We start from the raw sequence: 24,551 nt of genomic DNA on the forward strand, positions 1-24,551 counted from the left end.
CCACCACTTGCAGTCCTACAAGCTAAACACTGAAAACCCATTATGATCTTGCTACTCAATTCAGGTGTATAAAATGCACTTATTTAAAAAAAGAAAAATTCACAGGCTGGGTAGTGTCTCAGATTAAAGTGTCGGATCTAGGGGCACAGACAAGAGGACAGAGGCTCACTCGCCGTTCTAAAGGGAAGAAAAATAGCCATCTCAACCTGTCACACAAGCACCACAGCAGACGCGCACCTTCACACACAAGCGTATATCACACACCCACACAAACATACAGATGACAGACACAGACAGAAAGAGATGAAACAGAAATTGCACAAATCAAATTAGGTCAAAACAATAGTGAGGTTTTAAGATATGCATGCACGCACGAATTTCATTACAGAAGAAACAGTTACTGATGTACTCAAAGTAGCATGTAAAAACAAAAATAGCCCAGCTGGTGGTTGGATCTCAAAACAAGGGCTGTAAGTCCCACCCAAAAATGCAAAATAAAATAGGTATCCACAGAGTCAAAGGGGAAAAAACAGTCTTGCCACTCACTCACTCACTCACTCACTCACTCACTCTACTGCACTGGGAGGGGGAAAACAACTCATGCTTCCTTCTGAGTGCTTAAAGCAGTCAATTTACTAATAAACTATGTTGGTATATTCCCCCTTTCTCTTTCTCTGCCTCCCTCCTTTCCTCTCTTTTCCTCTGACTGCCTAAAATGACCCCATAGGAGTGAGGAAAGGAAAGGGAAAAGGAAAAGGAAAAGGAAAAGGGAAAGGAAAAATCTCTCACAGACTCTCCCCACTTCCATGTGTTCTCTTGAAGACAAGCTTGCACACTCATGCGCACACAAACACACACACAGAAAGAGAGAGAGAGAGAGAGAGAGAGAGAGAGAGAGAGAGAGAGAGAGGCAGAGGCTAAATAAACACATCTTTGAAATTTTAACTAAAAAAAGTTTACCAAGCATAAGCAGCTACCATATGAACTCACTCGATTGCACTTGGAAGTCAAGCCATTTGTAAAACTGCTATTAGAATCATGACAACAAGCATCCCTGAAATGCAATACGACAGCAAGAAGTTTCCTCTATGAGCCAAGCTCTCCACAAGAAAAGGAAACTCTCGCATACAGAATGCTGGTCAGTTCCAAGATGTCTTCCAGGAGCCATCCCATTGCGTACCACAATTTACCAGAGACACGTGTCATGGATGAAAATGATTTATTTATCCTTTCCTATGCTCTGGGAACTGAAGACAAATAAGTGCCTCTGCTCAGTCACTGGAAAAATAAGGCCTCAAACCCCAGTCAGACCTGGGGGTGCATGAAGAGAAAAACAGAGGCTGCCTGCACCCAATGGTGACTGAGATGAAGCCAAGCAGCTCCCTGGAAAGAGGCTAACAACAAAAGGGCGTGGAGATGTACCAGAGTAGGACCACACTGGCAACAAGCAGAAACGTGTCAGCAATAAGCACAGCAGGCACGGGGCATGAGAATCAGGAGTCAGTTACCCTCAGCACATAATCAGGCTGGAGGTCAAGCGGGAGTTACCGAAGACTCTGCCTCATAACTGAATGAATGAATGAATGAATGAATGTTAAATATTAAATGAATGAGTGAACATTAAATAAATATGCTCCAAAAGAACATCTGACAAAACTATACTGTTACAAACATTAAATTAAAAGCATTAACAAGATATTCACAGAACTCGACCAAAAAGTATTTTTTGAAGAATTATGTCTGATGGCAAGGAAAATAAATGGTAACAAAATGAGACCATCTGCTGTTTCCATTCTGATTTAACTGTTTTAACATCGCCAGGACTAGTTCAGATTAGCCCCAGCACTTGTCCCAGGTTTGATCCCAGCAACAGAAGGGTGTGGAGGACTTTCCAGCCAGAGCAATCCAGGACACAAGGACAAACAGGTGCTGTGATGCCAGCACCTGAAGGTAGAGGCACTAGAGGATGAAGAGCGCCGTTATCCTTAGCTACAAGGCTGCATTCACAGCCAGAGACTACATATGAGACCCTATCTTTAAAAAAGAAAGATCTATAGAATTCATTTACATAAAGAATCTAATTTGCAAACCACAAAAGATCTGAGAAGATAACAAAGAAGCTACAATTAGCCACTGTGCAGTTGAAACCACTAGTCATTAGGAAGAAGCAAATCAAAACCACGGTAAGATAGGTAGCTCTATACACTCAGGAGATCAGCTAACTAGCAAGTGGATTCAGGGCCACCGGAGTCCTCCAGACAGGCTGTAGCTGTAAGTGGTATCAGCCTTATGGGACACTGCCAAGCTGCTTTCCAAAATGATGCACTTAGTCTCTGACCCAAGTGTGTCAACCTCCAAAGAGACTTTATTCACAGTTTCTAAACACTAGAAACAACCTAAATGTTCCATCGACAAGCAGACACGAGTTACTACCAAATAAGGAACAAACTACCAAAAGAGTCAACATCATGGAGGAATCACAAAGCAAACATGCCACCCACAAAAGAATACACTGCAGTCATATCATGTCAAGACTGAAAACAAGCCAAGGGCTGGGAGCCGGTCGCTGGGTAAAGTGCCCGCACATAGTTGCACATCTACAATCCAGGTCCTGGGGACCCCTGGACCTTGCTGGCCAGCTAGCCTAGCCAAATAGGCGAGCTCCCGAATCAGTGAAAGGTATCTTTCCAAACTAAGGCCAGCGAGACAGCTCAGGGGGTAAAGATACTTCGGTTCCTGAGACTGATCCCCACTGATCCCAGAATGCATACAGAAGTGGATGGAACGTCACAAAGCTGTCCTCTGACCTCCAAGCGCAATGCACAATGCACACCTACACATATAATAACTAATAACAAACACGGTACGGTGTTTGAAGAAAATATCAAGGCAACCCCTGGCCTCCACATGGACATATACACAATTAATAAATTAACTAATTAAATAAAAAAAGGAAAGTATGTCTAACTAAAGGCTGATCAAAGTCAGGTGGTTACCTGTGGAGGCTGCTGTCGGGGCAGAGTGACCTTGGAGTGCTAGAACATTGCACTCGTTTGTCAAAACTCATATAACACATCTATAATGGGTGTGCCATCGACTGTCCAGTTACTACTACTTATCATGATAAGCATGTCAGCAGCAAGAAACAAAAAACAGGGAAAGCCCTTGCCTCCCGTGGCAGTCTTCTGAATTGCTTCGGCTGTGTTATTTGGTAAGGTGAGCATTTTGTATTTTTAGTAATTTTCAAAAGTATTCACTCAGTTTTCTCAGTCAGTTAATAAGTCAGTTACAGGAGCTGCAAAGATAGATGGCTTAGTAGTTAGCATGTTAACAGAGGACCTGAGTTTGGTTCCCAGCACCAACATAGCAGCCCACGACCATCTGTAACTCCAGTCCCCAGGGACCCGATGCCCCTCTTCTGGCCTCTAAGAACATAACATGAATATGGTGCATCGACAAACACATGTAGACAAAAATGCTCATATACATAATAAACACATTTTTTTTAATTTTAAAAAAGAAATGAGAAGGGAGGTTGATGAAATAGGAACACTAGCAGACTGCAGTACTGTGTATATAAAAATGTAGAAAAGAAGAAGCTAAGTGGGTGTCCACCACAAGCCCACACCCTCAAGCACCATGACCACATATTATAGCTCTGGAAACTAAGACTGGGAGTGGGAATGATATACATGCCAATAAACCCTGAAAGAAGACTCAACGCTATCCAGCTCATTAAAACCAGGATTTTTGAGTTCTTGGGATTAGAAAATGGGGAGAATTTTCAACAATGTCTCAGTTTACTGGAACTCACAGGCAGCCACTGGTTTAGACCAAGTTTCTACACTAAGCCTTACAACAAAACCAAAATGCTGCTACTCAGCCTGAAAAATTACACTCCCAAGCTGCAATTGATTGTCTGACCTCCCAAGAAGTCAAGAGGAAGAGAAAAATAACACCATAGCTGGACAGGCAAGCTGAATGAAGAAGATGGTCCCTCCAGCTTAACCCTCACAAGCAAAGTTAACTGAACAGCCAACCAATCAGCATTAGCCGTTTCTGCTTCCGAGTCTCTGCAGGAACCTGTAGTAGACTTCAAAGTCAGCCCTCTCTGCAAAAGTGCTGCCAGCATATACAACAACGATTATTAAAATAATAATAATAATCAAAGCCAACTCACCCTTTAAATCTGCTCAGCTCTGGAAACTAAGGCTCGGAGCCGTAATGATACAGATTCCAATCAACAGTGAATAAGATTCACAAATCACGTGACGATCAATCTTACTATCAAAAAACAGGGTTTTAAATCTGTGATTGTGTTCAGAATTTCTCTCAACAACTATGACGGAAACACCTTTGACCACCACCAACAGAAATCAGATCTGGGGTGAATAGGAGACACTTGTAATCCCAGCTCTCTGAGGCAAGGGAATTCCACGTTTGCAACCACCCTGGTCTACACAACAAGACTTTGTTTCAAAAAGAAAAGATGTTTTTAGTTGAAATCTGTATTTAGATGTATTTGCTGCCCTTTATAATTAGGTACATATAATATAGAATTAAAAGAGTATTCTGTGGCGAGAGCATAGTAGCATAGTTCAGTGGTAGAATGTCTGTTGAGCATGACAAAGATCCTAAATCTATCTATCTTCAGCATCTCCTGTTGAGGAGTTATCACCTAGGCTTTATTTAACAGATTGACAAAAGATTCCTTCACACACACACACACACACACACACGGAGGGGTGAGTCTGCCAGCCACTTTCAACAGCCCATTTTCCAAACGTGTTCCATTTCAAGATTTTTAAATGTCTATATTCTTCAGCAGCACCACCACCACCACTGTGTGTGTGTGTGTGCGTGTGTGTGTGTGTGTGTGTGTGTGTAAAACATGCATCATCATCATCACTGTCATTGTGTGTGTGCATGTGTATATACACATCCTCAAACATGTGGCTGTCAGAAGACAATTTTGTGGAGTTCACTCTGTCTCCTTTATGTGAGATCCAATGCTCAAACTCCGGTCTTCAACAAACAAGCACTTTACCACTAAGCAATGTCACCAACTCCATCACAACAGTTTAGTGGCTCTATTTACAACAGGACAAAATGAATGGCTCTGCTTTGGGGATCACACCAGTGAAAGAATAAGTATCTTAGGAAACCCAACCACGCCAGAAGTGAAACACTGTTTCCAGATCTCAAAAATTTACAGAGAGCAGGCACCGTAGCTAATGCCTGGGATCCCTGAGTTTGGGAGGAGGAGGCAAGAGGAGCCTGAGTTCAACCTAGACTACATTGTAACACCCTTCTTCAAAGACACCAAAGCATCAAATGGGACCCCAGACCAAAGACCACACTGATTTTCAGAGATTTAACTGCTTAGTCATCATATCCCAAAACAGCGGACAATTACAATGTAAACCTTCAACTCAGAAGAGCATTTAGCCCTCTTTCCCCTGCCTTTACCCTCCCTCACTCCCTGTGCCCCTCACCAGGTCCCAGCCACTCCCTGTTAAATGCATGCTGCTGTAGTGTTTGGTTTATTTAGGTGCTGAGGACTAAGCACACACTCTGCCACCCAGTACTACATATACCCCGAGCACTGATTAGTTTCTTTCTGTTTGGTGTGGTGGGGGAGGGAGTTGTATGCATGTTCAAGTACTAAGATGCAGCAGTAAACTATTGAACCCAGCTCTTACCAGTATTTTTCTTATGAAATTTTTTTGCCTACTGTCAATCAAACATCCCAGGGTTTTCATACATGCCAAGCAAACACTTGTAGTACAGCCTACAACCCCAGCCTCTTTAATATGGAAATCAGTAATGGTCACCTATCTAGGACCCAGCAAGTGTGGTGACCTCAAATTCAGTCCCCAACAATACATATAAGAACTAGAATATTCTTAATGTCTAGAAACCTAAAGTCCAAAATTCGCTGAGATCCAAAACTTTCGTCATGGAATATTTGCAAAGGCCTGGATTTATATGCATTCTGTTTTGTTTGGTTTGGTGACAGGGTTTCTCTGTATAGCTCTGGCTGTCCTGGAACTCACTCTGTAAACCAGGCTGGGCTCAAACTCAGAAATCCGCCTGCCTCTGCCTCCCGAGTGCTGGGATTAAAGGCGTGTGCCACCACTGCCCGGCTTATATGCATTCTGAATTTTTGAATTGGGAATGCTCACCTATACCTGAGGGAAGTGGTGACACCCAAACACTTCTGCTCCAGGCATTCTGGGTAAGTGACAAACATAGATCTTAATATTCCTCCTACCCCATCTCTCCAAAAAGCAGACTTTTCCAAATAAGAGCAAGTTCTGTAGAACAAGTGCCAAGTATTTTGTTTGTTTGTTTGTTTGTTTGTTTGTTTTATCCTAACCTTATAATCACCTAGCCTGTAGCATCGGCACACACCTTTATCCTAGCGCTCAGGAGGCAGACGCAGGGCGATCTCTGTGTGTTCATACAATTGGAATTTTTTTTTTTTCAGCAATTCACAAGGGGAAGCAGCACATTTGCTAAATAAATAATCCTATACTGCCAGGGAATTTTTAAACTCCTGATGAAAATGTTCTCCATTCAAGTTATCCTCCCCTCTGCTTCCCATTCTCTACTCCAACCACCACCGCCCTCTTCTTTGAGACAGGATCTTGTATTCCACGCTACCTGCCAATTTGTTACATGGTGGAGGTCAGAGAGCACGGTGCCAGTTTATGGTGCTAGCCATCAACCCAGGAACTAGTGTGCTAGGTCAGAACTCTACCAACTGAGCTACACCCCCAGGTCCCCACACCACCACCACCACCACACCACCACCACCACCTCAGCCTTTCTGAGACATGGTCTCACTGTTCAGCCACGGCTGGCCTCTAGCTTGCATGCCACCACACCTAGCCCAGTTACCCATTTCATAAATGAGCGAACTGCATGGCCAAGGTAGTAAAAGGCATAGCTCAGAACCCAGGCTTAGTATTTGGATAGTCCCTACTTTCTTTTCATCTTGATCCACACCTGCATAAAGCCGTATTCTGTGAACACGCATTCTGTATACATAGTCGTGCTATGAGAAGCTAAAAGCATCATTCCTCAAACAGAAAACTTGGGGCAAATTAATCATCAGTTCCAGTAACTACCCAGATTAAATCAGACACAGAGATTCAGAGTAATTTGTAGAAACCATATAAAGCCATTTTAAAAGCAAATCACAACACACATCTTTCTGTACAAGTGTGTGCACACACGCTTGCAGACACACATTTTACCCACAAATAGAAACTTCTGACTGCAAAAAGAATCATAACCAAGTTGTATTTATTGTTTGAGTAAACATGGAGGGTCAATTATTTCCCACCCTTAAGGAAACCCCCAAAAGAACACATTTCTACCTTGTCAACAAACCATGATACCGTTAACATCAAATCAAGAGCTAGGTTTCCATCTGACTGCATAGTTAAGCCTGAGCACACACATTCCCTGGTCTGTCTTAGCTATAACTAACTACAGTATAACAATAACTCAGAGACTGCTGTAAACAAGAAGCAAGATGATCAGCACACTTGTGCATAAACACTAGCAACTGAAGACTCTGGTGTCACCTCTGTAACCATCTCCCCGCCCAGGCAGGAGGTGACAATAGCCTGAAGCTGGTGTGTGGTACTTGTGCATGTACACAGCACTGGCATTCCCAGGACAGAGGGCTCAGTCTTAAGCTACATTTCAGAGCAGAGCTGGCCCTAAGCTAGCTTTATCAGTAACTGTCATTACCAGAGCTGGTAGAACACGGATGTGCTTCCAGAGAGACCTCAGCTACGCTTTCCTCTCCCAGAGCACCCATCTGTGCTCCTCTCAGGTCCTCAGAGGACAGAGAGGGTTCGGGTTGAAGAAGACACATTGTTCTTGCAGAGGACCTGGGTTAGGTTCCCATGAAGCAGCTCCAGCTCCGGGGGATCTGACACCTCTGACCTCCACAGACAACATATTTAAAAACAAAAGAAATACTTTTTAAATATAATTACTTTGGGCCTAAAATTTTTGAAGACATGAGAAATATCATGACATAAAATGTAAAGTAGAGGCAGTAGTCCTATCAGGGAGGGACGTGAGGGCAGAAAGGAAAGACACAACCCAACAGCTAAAATAACATTAGTCATTGAATTGGTCTCCCGTACTCCTAGCCACACAGTTGTTTACTTATTACAAAGGCAACAACAGTACTTTCTCAGTGCTTAATAAGCACTGAGGTCTCCTGCCATCAATAATGGGACAGGCAGACAACACGAGCCTCTTCACAATGATGTGCTAGATAAAGACAGAACAGCACTGTGTGACATAGCTGCCCCAAACACACCATTTAATTCTGGTAACTGCATATCACACAAACCCAAATGTGGGATCTCTTGCAAACAAATGGAAGACTAAAAATACATGACAAGGTAAAAGCAACAGCAGTCCTGGCTAAATCCTGGTCGGAAAGGACGTCAGAACAAGGTAAATTAAATTAAGTATGACTATGATTTCCTGGTTCTTATAACAACAGTGTGGTATGTGAGCAACTCATCAGATGACACACACTGGGTTTCAGCAATTGAACTCCCATACATGCAGAAAGGTTGGAGCACAGCAACTGGGGCGGGGGGGGGGGGGGTCAAAAAAAAAAGTCTCCAAGATACTACAGAAGCAGCTGGAGGAGACCAGGGCCTGATCTGAATACTCCCTCAAAAAAGTCCTACTAAGAAGAAAATCTGAGCCAAAAAGATGACTAAGAAATAACTCAGAAATAACAGAAAATTTGGTAAAGAATCCAGCTTTGAACCAGGTGACAGTGGCACAAAGCTCTAATCCCAGCACTTAGGAGGCAAAGGCAGGTGGATCTCTGAGTTTGAAGCTAGCCTGGTCTACAGAGTTCCAGGACAGCCAAGGCTACACAAAGAAATCCTGTCTCAGAAAAAAAAGCAAAACAAAACAAAACAACAACAACTCCAGCTTCACAAGTGTCTTGTATATGACTGTGCTGCGTGAGACCTTTTCTCAAAGTGAGAGTTTTAAGGCCAGACATGATGATAGCTCATACCTTTAATCCCAGCACTTGGGAAGCAGAAACAGGTGGATCTGGGTGAGTTCAAGGCCAGCCTGCTCTACAAAGTGATTTCCAGATCTCATAACAGAGATCCTGTCTCAAAAAATAAAAATAAAAAACAAACTAAGAGTGTAAACAGAGTAGAAGGGCTGGGGGAAGGAAGAGGGTCACACAGGCAAGTAATTAATACCCCAGGAGAGCAGTCCTTCTCTTAGGTGTGAGCCAGGGGCGAGTTTTGATGACTACACTGTGGCTGCCCAGCTGAGAGCAGGCAGTAGCCTGAGAACCATGTGTAGATCCAGCAACACGGATCACAGATCAAAGGACTGGAGGAGGGATGCCGGAAAAAGCACTGTGCTTCCCATTCAAGCCCCGCTCTGCAGTTATTAAATAAGTGGCCCCTTTTGTTTTGGTTTGTTTTTTTTTTTTTCTTCCTTTGGTTTTTCAAGTCAGGGTTCCTCTGTGTAGCCCTGGCTGTCCTGGAACTCACTCTGTAGACCAGCCTGGCCTCGAACTCAGAAATCCACCTGCCTCTGCCTCCCAAGTGCTGGGACCAAAGGCGTGTGCCACCACTGCCCGGCAGCGGCCCCTTTTGTAAAAAGACAGAAATACATGCACAGTGACACTGAAATGTCAGGATTAGCCAACTCTACACTGGCTTCAACATCAGAAAATGTGAATTCAAATCAAATCTGTTGCCACTGCAGGATTTTGAGCAAGTACTAAACAACTGAGTGTGGGTTTCCCCCGATATGAAACGGAAATGATAAAGTAATTACAGATCAAGTAAGGCAACTCCTGTAACATACATGCAGCCAGGCTTGGTGACACACATCTTCTACCCCAGCACTCAAGAGGCAGAGGCAGGCAGACGTTATCTACAAGGGTTCCACACAGCCTAGTCTACATAGCAAGCTGCAGGCCAACCAGGGCTACATAGTAAAAAAACGTATCACAACATATAACAATGGAGTATTATATGGCTTTTCCTTTTACACTTTTATTGAAACCTACTAACACAGGTAAGTTAATAAATGAGAGGATGCAGGGCCACTACCCAGATACCAGCTACTTGCTTGGGATATCATCAAGTTTGTTACCCTCTTCAATGGCAATCACTTAATGGTTGTATATCAATATTTCACAACCGTAACATTAACTCATAACCCAAAATTACAAAGACCGCAGGGCTTGAATCTGTTACACAACACATACCGGGACCGGTCTAAGCAAACAGTGATTAGTGGTGGAGAAGTCATCCAATGTAACGATCGCGGGGATCCGCTTAAGTAATAGTCTAGAGTATGACAGGAGGGTAGGGAAAGGAATGTGGAGTATTCTGCGACAGGCAGAGAGGACAGCTGGGACAAAGCCGCTGGAGCAGCAGCTGTGCACCACGCACTGTCCATCCAAAACCAGAGACTCAAGTAACCCGCGTCAGACAGCTTCATCTGCCTAACGCTGCTTCCTGAAACCCTGCGCCACAGAGAAGCCTGAAGCAGGCACATCACAGACTGCAAGAAGACCACGGGAGCCTCCACGGTTAAAACTGAAAACGGAGATGTGCAGCCCAATCACAGTCGGCAGAGGTGCCTGCCCTATTTTCATACCTACTCAAGCAGTGTGTGCTGTCATCGGCCACAGGCCCAGGTGCTCGGCAGGCGGAGGCAGGACAGCTGGGGTCTGTGCTCCAAAAGCAGTCAAGGCAACAAGCACTGGGAGAGCCAATCTCACACATAAATAAAAGGGTTTGATTAATGAGCGGATGACCACAGAACCTCCCCGACTTCACAATGGTAAGGAACTCCAAGACTCAAGATGTGGTGAACTCTGAACTACTCAAACACAGCCCTCACCATTCCCACCCTGTTCTTAACGTCTTTAAGCAAAGCACTTGGGAGGCAGAGACAGTCCAGTCTGAGTTCGAGGCCAGCCTTATATACAGAGCAGGTTCCAGGACAGCGAAGGCTAGACAGAGACACCCTATCTCAAAACAAATAAACAAAAACAAAACAAACAAACAAAACCAACCTCCGCTTTAAATTCTGTTTCTATGTTCTTTATTTCAAAACCCCACAAACTTCTCCCTCAGTTAAGAGTCTCATCTGTAGCCCAGGCCAGCCTAAACTCCTGGTGATCCTTCTGCCTCAGCTAGGATCACACAGGCAAGTGCCATGATGACAGGCACCCTCTAAGGATAAACCCACTCGAGTTGAAGACAAGCCTGTGTGTACATGTACAAAAATGCTCACAGAAAGTTTAACGCAAACTCCTACCTCAGCTAGCTGCCACTTCTTCATTTCAGAAGCAAAAGACCTGAAATCACAAACTGCACAGTCACGTCTGTCTCCGTCATTTCTGAGCCATCAACATTCTGCCCTGTCACAAACCTTCCTTGAAGTTGGACGTGACTACCCACTCAAAGATCCTCTCCTTCCAGCCACGGCTGACTGTTCTAGTCTCAGCCACACGCCATGATGGAACCCAAAATAAGGCATTAGGAGAAAAACCCACCAAGAAATAAGGCAAAAGTAGCAACTTTCCAACTCCTTTCTCTCAAGGCTCTCTCGCATCGCTCAAATCAGAATTTCCAGAGAAATTAAGATATATAAGACTATCTTGTCCAAAGACCATTTGGGCTAAAGAAGACTATGTGTGGATCCACTACCATAACGTACTTATGTGTGTATGTACGTGTGCACGTGCATGTACACATACAGAGTTTCGCTGGAGGTCAGAGGACATGTCGTCTACCATATGGGTCTCTGATTGAACTCAAGTCTCATCAGGCTGGGCAGCAGGCACAGTTACCCCAGAGCCATATTGTCGACACATTTTTTTTATCTCTCTGAACCTGAAGCATGCCCTTTTGTCTACACAGCTAGCCAACAAGCCCCTGGGATCTATCTGTCTCTGTCCACCAGCTAGTTTAAAAGTGTACACTATTGTGTCTGGCTTTTATATGCATTCTGGAGAGCCAAACCTCAGGCATATATAGCAAACACTTTACCCACTATACCGCCTCCTCCAGCCCTGCTGAAACAAAACCTCAAGATTCAAATCCGCACGTATCATATATGATCTTCTCACTACAGAGAAACTCTGAAATCCGAAAGGAAAGCTGGCTCTTTGCCCTCTTCAGTATCAGCTGCTAGGGGGACATAAATAGACACAACTCATTTCTTCCTAAGACCTTGTTTTGAAACAGAGTTTCATACAGTGCAAGCTGGACTCAAACTCCCCATACAGCCAAGAGCGACCTTGAACTTTGATCCTCCAGCCTCCATCTCCCCAGTAGAGTACAAGTGGGGGCCGTCATGCCTGCTCCTAAGAGCTCTTTGATTTCCGATTAAGTTTTATTCAAGACCCAATGCTAACAGTTAAGAAACATTAACGGATATTTGGCTCCTCTTAGCTACGTACAGCAAAGGTGTTCCTGGCCTGTGAGTCTCTGAATCCAGTTAGCCCAATATGAGGCACAAGCAAATACAAGTCTGATGTCAAGATAAAGACACAAAGTATTCATTGACACACTTGCTTCTGTGCCAGCAAACAGGGTCAAAAATAGTGTCAAGGTGAATGGAGCTGAAAGCAATGTCTAGTCTGAAGTACTCGTGGGGATGCGGACGCAGCATCTAAACATGATTCACAAGCAGCTCGGTCCAGATGAAAACAACTTTCTACCTAGGACAACAGCAAAGGCTGAGGGGAGTCAGCCTCTACTTCTGAAACCGTCTCTACACCGATATCCTCAGTGCCAGAGAAATAAAATCAGGGTTTCAGGCTAGGCTACAGAGTACAACTCCATCTCAAAACACAGAAGAAAATAATGAAATTCTTAATCTTGCCAGAACAGCAGCACATGCCTGCACTCTTGGCTATTGGAGACTTAAGTTATCTCAATGTAGAGGTCAGACTGGGTGACAACTGGAAGACCTGGGCTCACATAACAATAATCCATCATTAGTGCTGCCTCGGAGGATGTAGCTTAGTCATAACAGGGACAAAGCTCTTAGTTTAATCCCCAAAACCACCAAAATGTAAAAGTCCTTACTGTTCTAAGACACAGAAAATCTACAGGTCCTTTCCTTTGACCTTTGACCCACAATCAAAAGGACCCACTCAACCTTTCTCCAAACATAAGTTACATAAAACTTAAGATGACGGGGATTAGAGAGACAGCTCAGCAATTAAGAGCACATGTTGTTCCTATGGAGGACCCAAGTTCCGTTCCCAGTACCCACCCACCTCTGGCAGCACATAACCATCTATAACTCCAGCTCTAGAGGATCCAACGCCCTCAGTCAGCCTCCATGGGTGCCTGTGCACGCGCGCACGCACACACACAATATAAAAAATAGGCAATAAAAAGAAATCCAAAAGAATAAAGAGGATACCCAAAATAAAATTACAAATGTCCTAACAGTAAGTACTAAACACTATCTAAAAAAAATATATAGTTCATGGAAAAAACACCATAGTGAGAAACAAGTATTCATTTACCTGATTTTGGAATAATGAAAACCAGCAAGAGTCTATAGATGAAATCATAAACAAGATAACAATGTTCAATATTGTGGCACACAGGCACACACACACACACACACACACACACACACACCTCCCCAACCTCTTTCTACATGCTCCAGTGCTGAAAGATGAACAGTGAAGGATCTAAAACTTGAAAGCTGGGCTGGCATTGTAGCTCAGTAGTAGAGCATTTGCATAGCATGGGCAAGTCCCTGGGTTCAATTCCAGCAATTAAAAAAAAAAAATCTCAACTGAAAACCCTATACCCTCTCTCTAAAAATCATAACGCTCTGCCAAAAGTTCAGGCATAGTAACTACACTGAATTTCTCATGTTGAAATCATCTTGATATTCTAAAAATGCAAAAAAAAAAATAAAAATATTGCTGGGCGGTGGTGGTGCACGCCTTTAGTCTCAACACTTGGGAGGCAGAGGCAGGCGGATTTCTGAGTTCGAGGCCAGCCTGGTCTACAGAGTGAGTTCCAGGACAGCCAGGGCTACACAGAGAAACCCTGCCTTGAAAAACCCTGAAGGTCAACTAGCCCTTTTGTATCAAATTTATGAAAGGTTCAGAATCCTACAGCAGTGTCTCTCGGCACAAATCAGTTCTTGACTTCCAACATCATGAATGCTTCTACATAAATAAAGAAGAATACATTCTTCTCCACAAAGGCAAAAATAATAACCACCCTAGAAGAAATGGTTTCATTAAATAGTATCAAGATTTGGAAAAAAAAATACCAATTTTGTGGTCTTAAGAAAATACTGCCACCATTTAAATCAGTCTGAGCTATCAAAAGACATTAACCCTGCTTCAGATAATAACGCTAGACATCCAGAAAATGCCAGCCACAAAGGCAAATCTAACAGAACTTCCTAGAATGGAGTTACTTAGAACAGTATGGAAGGAACATTACACAGCCAATGAATGCAGGAATCGCCTGGCACTTCAGAAGATAACAGAAAAAGATAAACACAAAACTGGAGATGAAAACCTTCCCAGCCCTAAGAGTATCTCGTCGCCACTTTCCCAGGCAAGCTAGGAACAAAGAAAAACTTGTAGTGGCATCCTGAGAAATGTTTCCACTGCAATGATAAGTGGGCCAGGCACACTGGGGAAAAGTTACTTCTGCAGGAGAGAAATGAGAGGGAGCCAGATAAAAGCAAAGAAAACAAGATTTCCACCATTTCTATACATCTGCGCTCACCATCGACATGCAAAAGTAAATACAAGCCTATATATGCTCTTTTAAAAAGTGCCCAAAAGGGCTGGAGAGATGGCTCAGCGGATAAAAGCACAGACTGCTCTTCCAGAGGCCATGAGTTCAAATCCCAGCAACCACATGATGGCTCACAACCACCTGTAATAAGAATTTAAAAACAAAACAAAACAAAACAAAAAACCTTTGCGTCTGAGCAAGTGGAGCCCGAAGCGAGTAAGAGGGAGAAGGGAAGGGAACAAAAATTGCCTGAAAGTAATTCAGTGCACGATTCCCCCCCCAAAAAAGAGTGGCTGAGTGGGCAAGGGAAAGGACACCAATGCAGCTCACTGTTTCTCACACCTGAGGTCCTGATTTTCTAGCCTCAGCAGTGAGAGTAGGAGGAAAACATCAAACAAGTAAAACAAAAAAATCACAAACTAACAAAAAAGATAAGCATAATTAATAACATATACTATATATTCTTTGCTTTTATTGACGCTTATAGAGTGTATGTACCACAACATATGTGCAATACCCACAGAGGCCAAAAGAGGCATGGGATACACACAGACAGACAGACAGACAGACAGACACACACACACACACACACCCCACCACCCCTGAATTGGAGTTACAGGTGGTTGTGAGCCTCCTAGTGTGAATTCTGGGACTAGAACCAGGGTCCTCTGCAAGAGTGGCAAGTGCTCATGACCACTGAGTCATCTCTCTCTCCATCCCTCAACATACTGTATTCTTGAAAGCCTGCTGAGTGGATGTGTGGTGGCTTGAATAAGAGTGGCCCACACAGGCTCACGCTGCGTTTGAATGTCTAGTCTCTAGCTGGTGGAATGTTTGATTAGCTTTAGCTCTGGCCTTGTTGAAGGAAGTATTATCACTAAGGGTGGGCTCAGTCTCTCCCTCTGTCTCCATCTCCCTCACCCTCTCCTGCTTTCGGATCAATATGTCGCTCTCAGCTACTTCTCCAGTATGTCTGCCATCTATGTGCCATCATGCCAAGACACCAACTACAAACTTAGGAAAGGTGTCTTTAAACAGAGAAAAGGTTGGTTTCCTTTATGCCTCAGTCTGGTTATGTTCAATGCCCAGCTATTCTTTAACTAGACTTCACTGCTATAACCAAATGGTATCAGTCCCAGGGAGGTGGCAGAGCCAGTGATATGTTAGCCATCTTGGTGCCAGCTTACTCCCTGGCGTTCACAAGACAAAACTACCCAGCGACACGCTTCTCGGGATAAGCAATCCATGGTTAAGCTATGAGCCTCTAAAACAAACTGTTGTTAACCTCAAGCAACATTGAAGAAGCTGGCTGGGGGGGGGGGGTGACTCTGAGGCAGGGCACCTCCCTCGGACGCCCTAGGGCTGACTGACTGTAGGAGTGTCATCTGCGGGGCAGGAAACCTCCCTGAGATTCACCGATTCCAGTAAACTTGGGTATCAAAGTGAGATCAGCCAAGTACCTCCTCTGTTTGAGAAATACACACTGGCAGGAGAAGAAAAGCCAGCTACTTCCGCTACAGAGCCCATGCTAGCCGGGAACTCAGGACCCTCCAGTTGCAGCCTCCCGAGAGCTTGGATCAATAGCATGCCCCACCACACCCATCACCTCGCTTACTAGTTTTAATACTCATTTATGATTCTTGCTTAATCATTATGGTTGCCAAATGGTTATTTTCTCTCTGATTCTGCTATTTCCTGTGTGTTCATTCATTAGTCAAAATTCTGCTCATTTATTTATCATGATCAAGTTTACCCACAGATCGAGTTCGTGCTTTGTTGAGACAAGATCTTGCTATATAGTTCAATCTGGCCTCAAACTCACAATCCTCCTGCAGCCTCCCAATCTCCAGGGCTGGGATTAACCGCATAGATTCTTTATAGACAATAAGCACTTGTCTATTTTAATGATAAACTGTGCCCAACTCAGCACAGAGGAATTCTTCCAGGCTTGCTTGTCTTTCTCAGAGAAGTTCTCATCATTTTGGGGTTTTTTTTAGAATAATTCCTTATACTGCAGGACATTCCAAGCTCTCCTTGCATTTTCTGACCCCAGCCCTGGAATCAGATGTCTCTCTGAAGTTCCATCTGGCACTCTGGATGTTAGTGGTCCACCATTTCTACAGCCCTCAATGGAGCTGGAAAGGTGCTCAGCAAGGGACTCAGATGCATACACATTTCTGTGTCAACTTTTTACCTTGTGAGTTCAGGCTAACCTTTGCCCTTGCCGATTCTACAGCCTCCTCTCCAGCAGTGAGACAATGGCCCCTAGTTTCCAAATTACATTTTCTTATTTGCTAATATTAGTATTCAAAAGTGCCACAAACTGTAGACCAATGCCTATGAGAGAAAGAAAAGGAGGGAGGGAGGAAAGGGAGGGGGGCAGAAGCTGAAGGAGACAGGGAGGGGTAGGGAGGGGCAGAGCCTAGCAACCAGAGTTCAATGTTTGCTTCAAGTCCCTCTCTAACCTGAGGATACAGTCCAAACACTGGGTTCAAAAGTTACCTGAAGCATTTCCCCTGGTCTTTTCAATGTTTGTTGCTATGCTGACCAATTAGTTCATTTGTTTATCTGTAGCCCATCGTCTTTGTTTCTTGGGACAAGATCTCACATAGCCCACACTGGCCGTAGACAGCAGACCGTCCTAGCTCTACTTCCCAAGTGCTGGGATCACAGGTGTACACTGCCCACGCCTGGCTGTACCCCTCAAGATGCCCCTTTTCCTTCATTGCTTGACTGCCTTACTTACTCTTTGCTACTTACATACCGAGTGGATAAAACATTAACATGATTCCAAAAAGGGTCCCTGTCCCTGTTCCCACCACCACTTCCAGTTCATCCCTCCTCCCTCATCAGTCTCTCAAGCATCCCTGTGTTGTTTTGGTTTTGTCCCCACGAGCAAATACAAATTTATTTTCTGCGTTTTTCCTTCATTTATATAACAGGAGGGTTTTTTCTTAATGTGTATGTAATGTACATATATGCATGGAGGTGCACAAGAGTGTGGAAGTGTGCATAACCCACGTGTGGAGGCCAGAGGCTGAAGGTGAGTAATCGCTTAATCCTTAATCGCTCTCCTCCTTATACTTTGGGGCAGGGTCTTTTCCTTCGACCCAGAGCTCAGGGATTCATCTACTCTAGCCAGGCAGCTTGCTCCTGAGGGCTCAGATGCCCAGAATCCACCAACATGTTTGTCCACACACGTGCATGACAAACGCTTTACCTACCGAGCTGTTGTCCCGTCAGCCCGCAGGAGTTACTTCTGAACTTTTTTTGAATTTTTTATGTGTATCAGTATCTTCCTGTATATACATCTGTGCACCATTACATACACGGTGCTTGGAAAGGCCAGGAAGGCAGTCAGACTTCCTGGAACTGGAGTTACAGACAGTTATGAGCCACCACATGGGTCCCAGGACTTAAATCTAGGTCTATGAAAGAGCAGCCAATGCTCTTAACCACTGAGTGATCCCAGCCCCATGTCATAAGGGGAAGGTTGGGGGGGGGGGCTCACAGGGAATCATGATCTCCTTATGTAGTAGCCCTAGCTGACCTAGAACTCACTATACAGACCAGACTAACCTCAAACTCACAGAGATCTAACTGCCTATGCCTCTGCCTCTCAAGTGCTAGGATTAACAGTGTGTTCTACCACGCTGCCTCTTAATCTATGTTGAGGAAACACCCCACAGTTCACTGGGACCGCTCTCAATCATTCTTGTAGCTGTGTTTCCCTGGGGAACACATCACTGTTTAGTCCATTGTTCCTCTGTGTAGGTGGTTTCCAATTCGTGCAATTGACTGCACCTATCATAGCCTTGTACATGTGCCATTCCCATGATGCTCAAAATGTACCTTCAAATTTCTACAGGATTGTTGAGCCTATAGGTAAACATATAGGTAATCAAGTAAGTAGGTATCAATTGTCCTCTAACCACCAAATACAGTGCACTCACTAAGAAGACACTGCCATGCTGGTGCACACTGGAGGGGAATGCAGCACAAGTTCAAAGTCCTCCTCAGACAGACAGCAAGTCTGAGACCAGCCCAGGCTGTAAGAGCCTATCTCAAAATAGTTAATTACATAAAGTTTAAAATCTTAAAAGTTGGCTGGGTGTAATGGTACACATCTTTAATCCCAGCACTTGGGAGGCAGGCTGATCTCTGAGAGTTCAAAGCCAGCCTGGTCTAGATAGTGAGTTCCAGGATAGCCAGGGCTACACAGAGACCTTATCTTTAAAGGAAAAAAAAAATCAAATTAGCACACACAGGTTAAGAGGACAATGATCAAGGGTTGGTTCTCTCCTTCCATTATGTGGGTTCCAGAGATAGGCAGGCCTTTCCTCACTGAGCCATCTCACCTGCTCTTCGGTGTCTAACTTCTAACTACAGTGTCTCCAAGATGCAGCAAGAGAACAGCATTGATGTTAAAGGCCCAGCCTTGGAACGTGGATCAAGTAATTACTGACACAAAAACAGGACTCCAAATCTATCTAGGATAGGACATGGAAAATGCCTTCCTCAAAAGGCAACATCTAGGAAGAAACAATTTTTGAGGCAGCTGTCCTAGCTAACAAGATCTTAAGATGAATGTTCAAGAATAAGAAACAAGCTGGGCAGTGGTGATGTACGCCTTTAATCCCAGCATTTGGGAGGCAGAGACAGGCGGATCTCTGAGTTTGAGGCCAGCCTGGTCTACAGAGTAAGTGCCAGGATAGCCAGGGCTTCACAGAGAAACCCTGTCTCAAAGGAAAACAAACAAACAAACAAGAAAAACAAGACTAAGAAACACAAGCTGAGCACAAGCCTGTAATCAAAACACTCATGGGGCTGAGGCAAGACAACCTCAAGTTCCATCCAAGCTAGCCTGGGCTACAACCTGAGACCACCAAACCCCTAAACAGCTCAAAAATCTGACCAACAGATTAAGTAAAAAGTTAGGATTCTAAAAGAACAGCAACGGGGTAACATATGTCTTTAAATCCATGGGAACACAGACAGCCTCTTCTCAGAGCTGCCAAAGAACCATTAACCCCCAAAACTTAATGATTACAATTTTTGTGTTGTTGTCCATGTCTTGGTTTTCTGTAACTGAGAACTGAACCCAGGGCCTGGAAAATGCTAGACACATATTGCTAAAACTATGTGGACAGGAGAGCAGAGAGAGTAACTTTTGTGCCATCCAACTATTGGAACAACGGACCTCAAAGAATTAAAGCTTCCTCCAAAAATCTCACGCTGGAGGAAGAGAAAGGCTGAAGCCTGGTGTCAGCCAGAAGAGCGGCATGAATCCAAGATGAGACTTCACACAATTCTGACAACTGACCAGATCACCTTAAAGGACAGATTAGAACTGAAGTTAGGATGGGCAGGACCACATCTTGACCCAGTCTGTTTAGTTATGCATGCCTCTTTCCTTCCATTTAAACCCAAACGTCATGGCAGTACCCCAAAGATGACACAGGGATCACCAGTCCCCTTGATTTGTTCCTCTTCCCACTGCCATCTTCAATAAATGTACTTTCTCTGCTTTTCACCATTACATGTCTCTTTAATTGGTGTGTCAGGGACAACTGGCAGAGCCTGGCTTGTCTGGGGTGACAGAGGCCAGGCTTTGACCCTAAATGCACCGGTAACAGAACTACCACTAAGCTATGCCATCATTTCTTAAAAATCAATCCCAAATTAATAACGTTTTCCCAACTCTAATGAAATCAATACTCACCGTCTAAGTACCTCCTGGTGTAGGTGGAAAGGGCGAAGCCTGAAAATAATGGACTACATTATGGATTGAGGAAAAACTACAAATTTTGTTTTGGAAGAACATCAAGATACCAAATCGCCACAAATAAGGTGGTCACTGACTTACCCAGCCTTGGCTGTGCTGCCTGGTTTGATTTGCCGGCATTTTATTTACTCCAAAAACCCTAAGCCCTCTGTTACTCTCCCTTTACAGATGGGAAATTGAGACCTAGAAAACCTAAGAAACTAGACCAAAGATACCAGCGAGTCAGAACACAGAAGAACTGTAGAATTACAAAGAGCCAGAGATCTGTTCAATGAAACTCAGTGTTTCACAGGAAACAACTCAAAGCCCTAAAGGAAAAAATGGGAGAGGCAGAAACCTCCAGTTATCTAGTCTGGAAGAAGCTGAGACTCCCAACTCTCTGCCTCCCACTCTATGTCAAAATCATGTCCTAACCAGAGGCTACTCACCACTTAGGTATTCTATTCACAAATAGAATGTACAATGGTTTTTTAAAAATAAAAAAAGTATGAGCAGCCAAGCTAGATACATACCGGTAATCCTAGCTAACTGAGATGCTGAAGGCTAGCCTGGGCTACAGAACTTAAGACTATTCTTAGAACCTTAGCAAGATTCAATCTAAAAAAACAAATAAAATTAAGTGTTAAAAGGATATGCCGAGGTTAAACCACTGCCAAAGTCCTGGGTTTGACCCCTAACACCGGGTGAGGTGGTGGAGAACGGTCAGGGTTGGGAGGGGGAACAAAAACTGAAATGCCATCTAAATACACACCCCCCTTTTATGGGGAGGGGGCACTGTGAGTGTGGTATGTATGTTTCCGAGTCGGTGCGGGTGTGTTTATAAGTGTGTGCTGATGTAGATGATAGACTGCAGCTTTAGTTACTTAATCTAAGAGTGGCAGAGTAATGGAGGTAGCCTTTGTAGACCTACACCTTGTCCCAAGCCCTTGATGTGAATCCATTTGATTTCTACAGCTGTATAATTTTATTACCCCAGCTTACAGATGACTGAAAGCCGGAGCACAGGCAGGTTCAGTAACTTACCCAACATCAAACTCAGGGGAATGGCTGGGTCTCCACACAGGTGCTGTGTTGTGCCTCCTTCCTCCTCACCAAGTCAACCTCAGAGCCTATGTTCCTGTTTCACCAGCCCCAAAAGCCCCAAGTCACATATGCCTCTCCCACTCCCAGCTCCCCACACATCGGCCTCCTCTTTCTAATCTGGCCTGTGGCTCCCCAGATCCATCACATTTCCACTCACACAACCCCTGATAAGACACAGTGCTCTTTTTCTGGCACTAGGGCTCGAAGGCAGAGCTTTCCACACACTGGACAAACCACTCTACGCTGAGCTACATCCCCAGCCCCACAGTGCATCTTTGAAGCCTTCCAACACTGACTTCTTCAAATCCCCTTGCATCTAAAGGTCTCATCTCTCACACTTACTAAAGTGACTATTATCAACACAGTACACATTGCATGTTCAACACAACTCGAAGATCTTTCTCATAATGCAAAAGTTATAAAGGACATGTACTGAGAGCTATTTAACTAGTAAGAAAGTTGAGGCACAGAAAAGCTACTTGGGTGTTTTCATAGCCAATAAACCAAAGGCACATATTCAAGTCTGTAGAATTCAAAGGTCCTTATCTGCATACATCATGGCCATGCATGTCTTTACTTGACCTCATTTTTGAGCCTCTAGATACCAGACTACTCACAAAGTCGTCAACAAATGAATTCGAGAAGGTCCTGAGGAAGACAGTAATCACCTGGAGTGTAAGGGTTTTTTAAACTATTTCGCAAATACCCTAACTTGTGGAAACAATCATATTCAGATAGTCCTTCCCTCAAAAACTTAAATGCTTCTGACTTAAATCTAAGTAATGTTATCCACCGGTTCTGGGACCCAGGACCATCCTCTGCCTTCTTGGTTCCCTCCAAAACCAGCCACCAGGGAGACTTAGCTGTGACTTGTTTTGCTGTCAGCCACTTAAGTCTCTTTTGGTCCCAGGCAAATAACAACTGCCAAAAAGCCAGACTGAAGACTGGTAAACATAAACCAACGCCCCCCACCATTGCAGCCGCTGCCGCTGCCACCGCCACTGAGCATACTGTCAACGCTCATGACATAAGCATCCTCTCTGAATACAAAAGTTGAGCAGCACTTTTTTAATTCCATGAATTACTACAGGAGCAGCTACTGTTCATTCACGCGATGTGAAAATTATCATTTAGGTTATGGAACTGTGCGTCTTAATAACACTATAAACACCACAGTTACATCGAAATAAAATAAGCTATTTAACTCTATCAATTCAACAAATGGGTGAAACAAAACAAACACACACACACACAAAAACATTTTGCTACCCGTCCTCTTTAATACAGTAAAAATACCTTTGTTACTTAGCAGGGTACCTGCGCTCTCTTCCCAACATATGCCACGCCTTTCAGGGTGACAAAAGCAAGGAGATCTGCATTTGCTTTTAAAAATCAAAAAGAAGAGAAAGGAAAATCACTCGGGCGTCTTAACCTAGAATAAAATCTAAAGACAAATTTCACCTTCCTTTTCTTTGCCACAACCCGACTTTCCTCCTCCAGCAAACAGAAAATAGGGGGGGGGGGGGAGAAGGGTGCAACACACAACTCATACTCGTCCCCTCCTAGCGGGGCTCACCCCAAACTTCACCTAAGCGCGAAGCAGGCAGGCACCGGGAATTCCAAGGAAATGGTCTCGCCCCTATCAAAGCACATTTTTAACTTCCTCGAAGCCATTATTTCCCTAGGGCACGATCAAACACTCCCACCCGGACGTACCACCAAACAGACTACTTGTAAGAGAAGCTCAAACACACACAAAGAGAAAACACTATTGGGAGCCGGCGGCGCGAAGCCGCCGCCAAGTAGCCCGGGCCAGCGCTGCCACCGAGGCAGGCGCGGGGTCCCCACTCCGGCCCTCAGGGCAGGAAGCCCGGCACCGCGGCGCGGCTGCAACCCGCGGGCTCCCGCCCTGACCGCAGTGATAAGGTGGAACTGCGCTTCCCACCCGGCCAGCTCCGCCCTCCGGGCCACATTCCTGAGAAGCCCGACTCCCCGGACGCCGCGCCGGGCGCCTGGCGGGCAGTAGCGCGGCGCCGTGGCCGCAGGGCAGGAGCGCAGCGCCGACTCCTCACTGTTCCTGCCCTCGCAGCCGCGCGCCCTGGCCCCGCGCAAACCGCACCCGCGCGCACCGCACGCGCCGGAGCCCCGCACCCGCGCGCCCCGGGCGGGGTCGCCGCGGCCACAGGTAGCGCCACCCCGCCGCCGCCGCCACCCCGCAGGCCGTCTCCAGGCACCTGGATGAACTGGATGGTGAGCGCCGACTTGCCCACGCCGCCACCGCCGACCACCACGAGCCGGTACTTCTCCTGGCCGGAGCCGTCGCGCCAGCCGGCCGCGGCCATCGGGACGCCCCGAGCCCAGCCCGGCCGCCGCGCGCCCTAGGCCCGGCTCCGGGGACGAGTGCGGCCGGCTGGGTTACAGGCGGTAGAGCGCGCGGGGTCCGTGAGTGGCCTGGAGGGCCGCGGAGCGCTATCCCTCGGACCGGCTGGGAGTTGCCCGAGACGCTGGAGAGCCGGGAAGGCTCCAGGGCAGAGGACGCAGCGGCCAGGGAGCGCGCTCTTCTTCGCGGATCTGCAGCGCAGCCGAACGCAGCCTTCGGCACCGCTACAAATGGCCGTCTGGGGGCCGGGCCGCTGGGCTGGGGTACTACATATGCATGAGGGGGCGGGGCTAGGCCGCGCCCGCCCAGGCGGAGACTCTGGAGCGCCCTAGGCAGCAGACCCTGCAGACCTGCCCTCAGAGCACCGGGAGGAGAAGGAAGAAACCGGGAAGATGGACGGCGGTGACAGTGATTGCATAAATCAGGGATCGTGTTCATGAAAGAAACAGCCTGTGATGGCGTGGATGAAAAATAGAAC

General features: G+C 45.4%; 1 protein-coding gene across 2 annotated transcripts in view; it reads right to left on the reverse strand.

Annotated features, from left to right (window-relative positions):
- Positions 1-24,313, reverse strand: part of Rras2 (related RAS viral (r-ras) oncogene 2) — a 71,000-nt gene extending 46,687 nt beyond the window's left edge. The window contains exon 1 of one of the 2 annotated variants that reach the window (NM_025846.2): positions 23,928-24,313. In NM_025846.2, the coding sequence (NP_080122.2) occupies positions 23,928-24,035 (108 nt within the window). In that variant the 5' untranslated portion in view covers positions 24,036-24,313. Of the gene's footprint in view, positions 1-21,633; positions 22,903-23,927 lie in introns of those variants that run through there. The other variant, XM_017312239.1, reaches the window with a different exon arrangement.
- Positions 24,314-24,551: the final 238 nt, after the last annotated feature.

Source organism: Mus musculus, chromosome 7, assembly GCF_000001635.26.
Source record: "Mus musculus strain C57BL/6J chromosome 7, GRCm38.p6 C57BL/6J".
Lineage (NCBI taxonomy): Eukaryota > Metazoa > Chordata > Mammalia > Rodentia > Muridae > Mus > Mus musculus.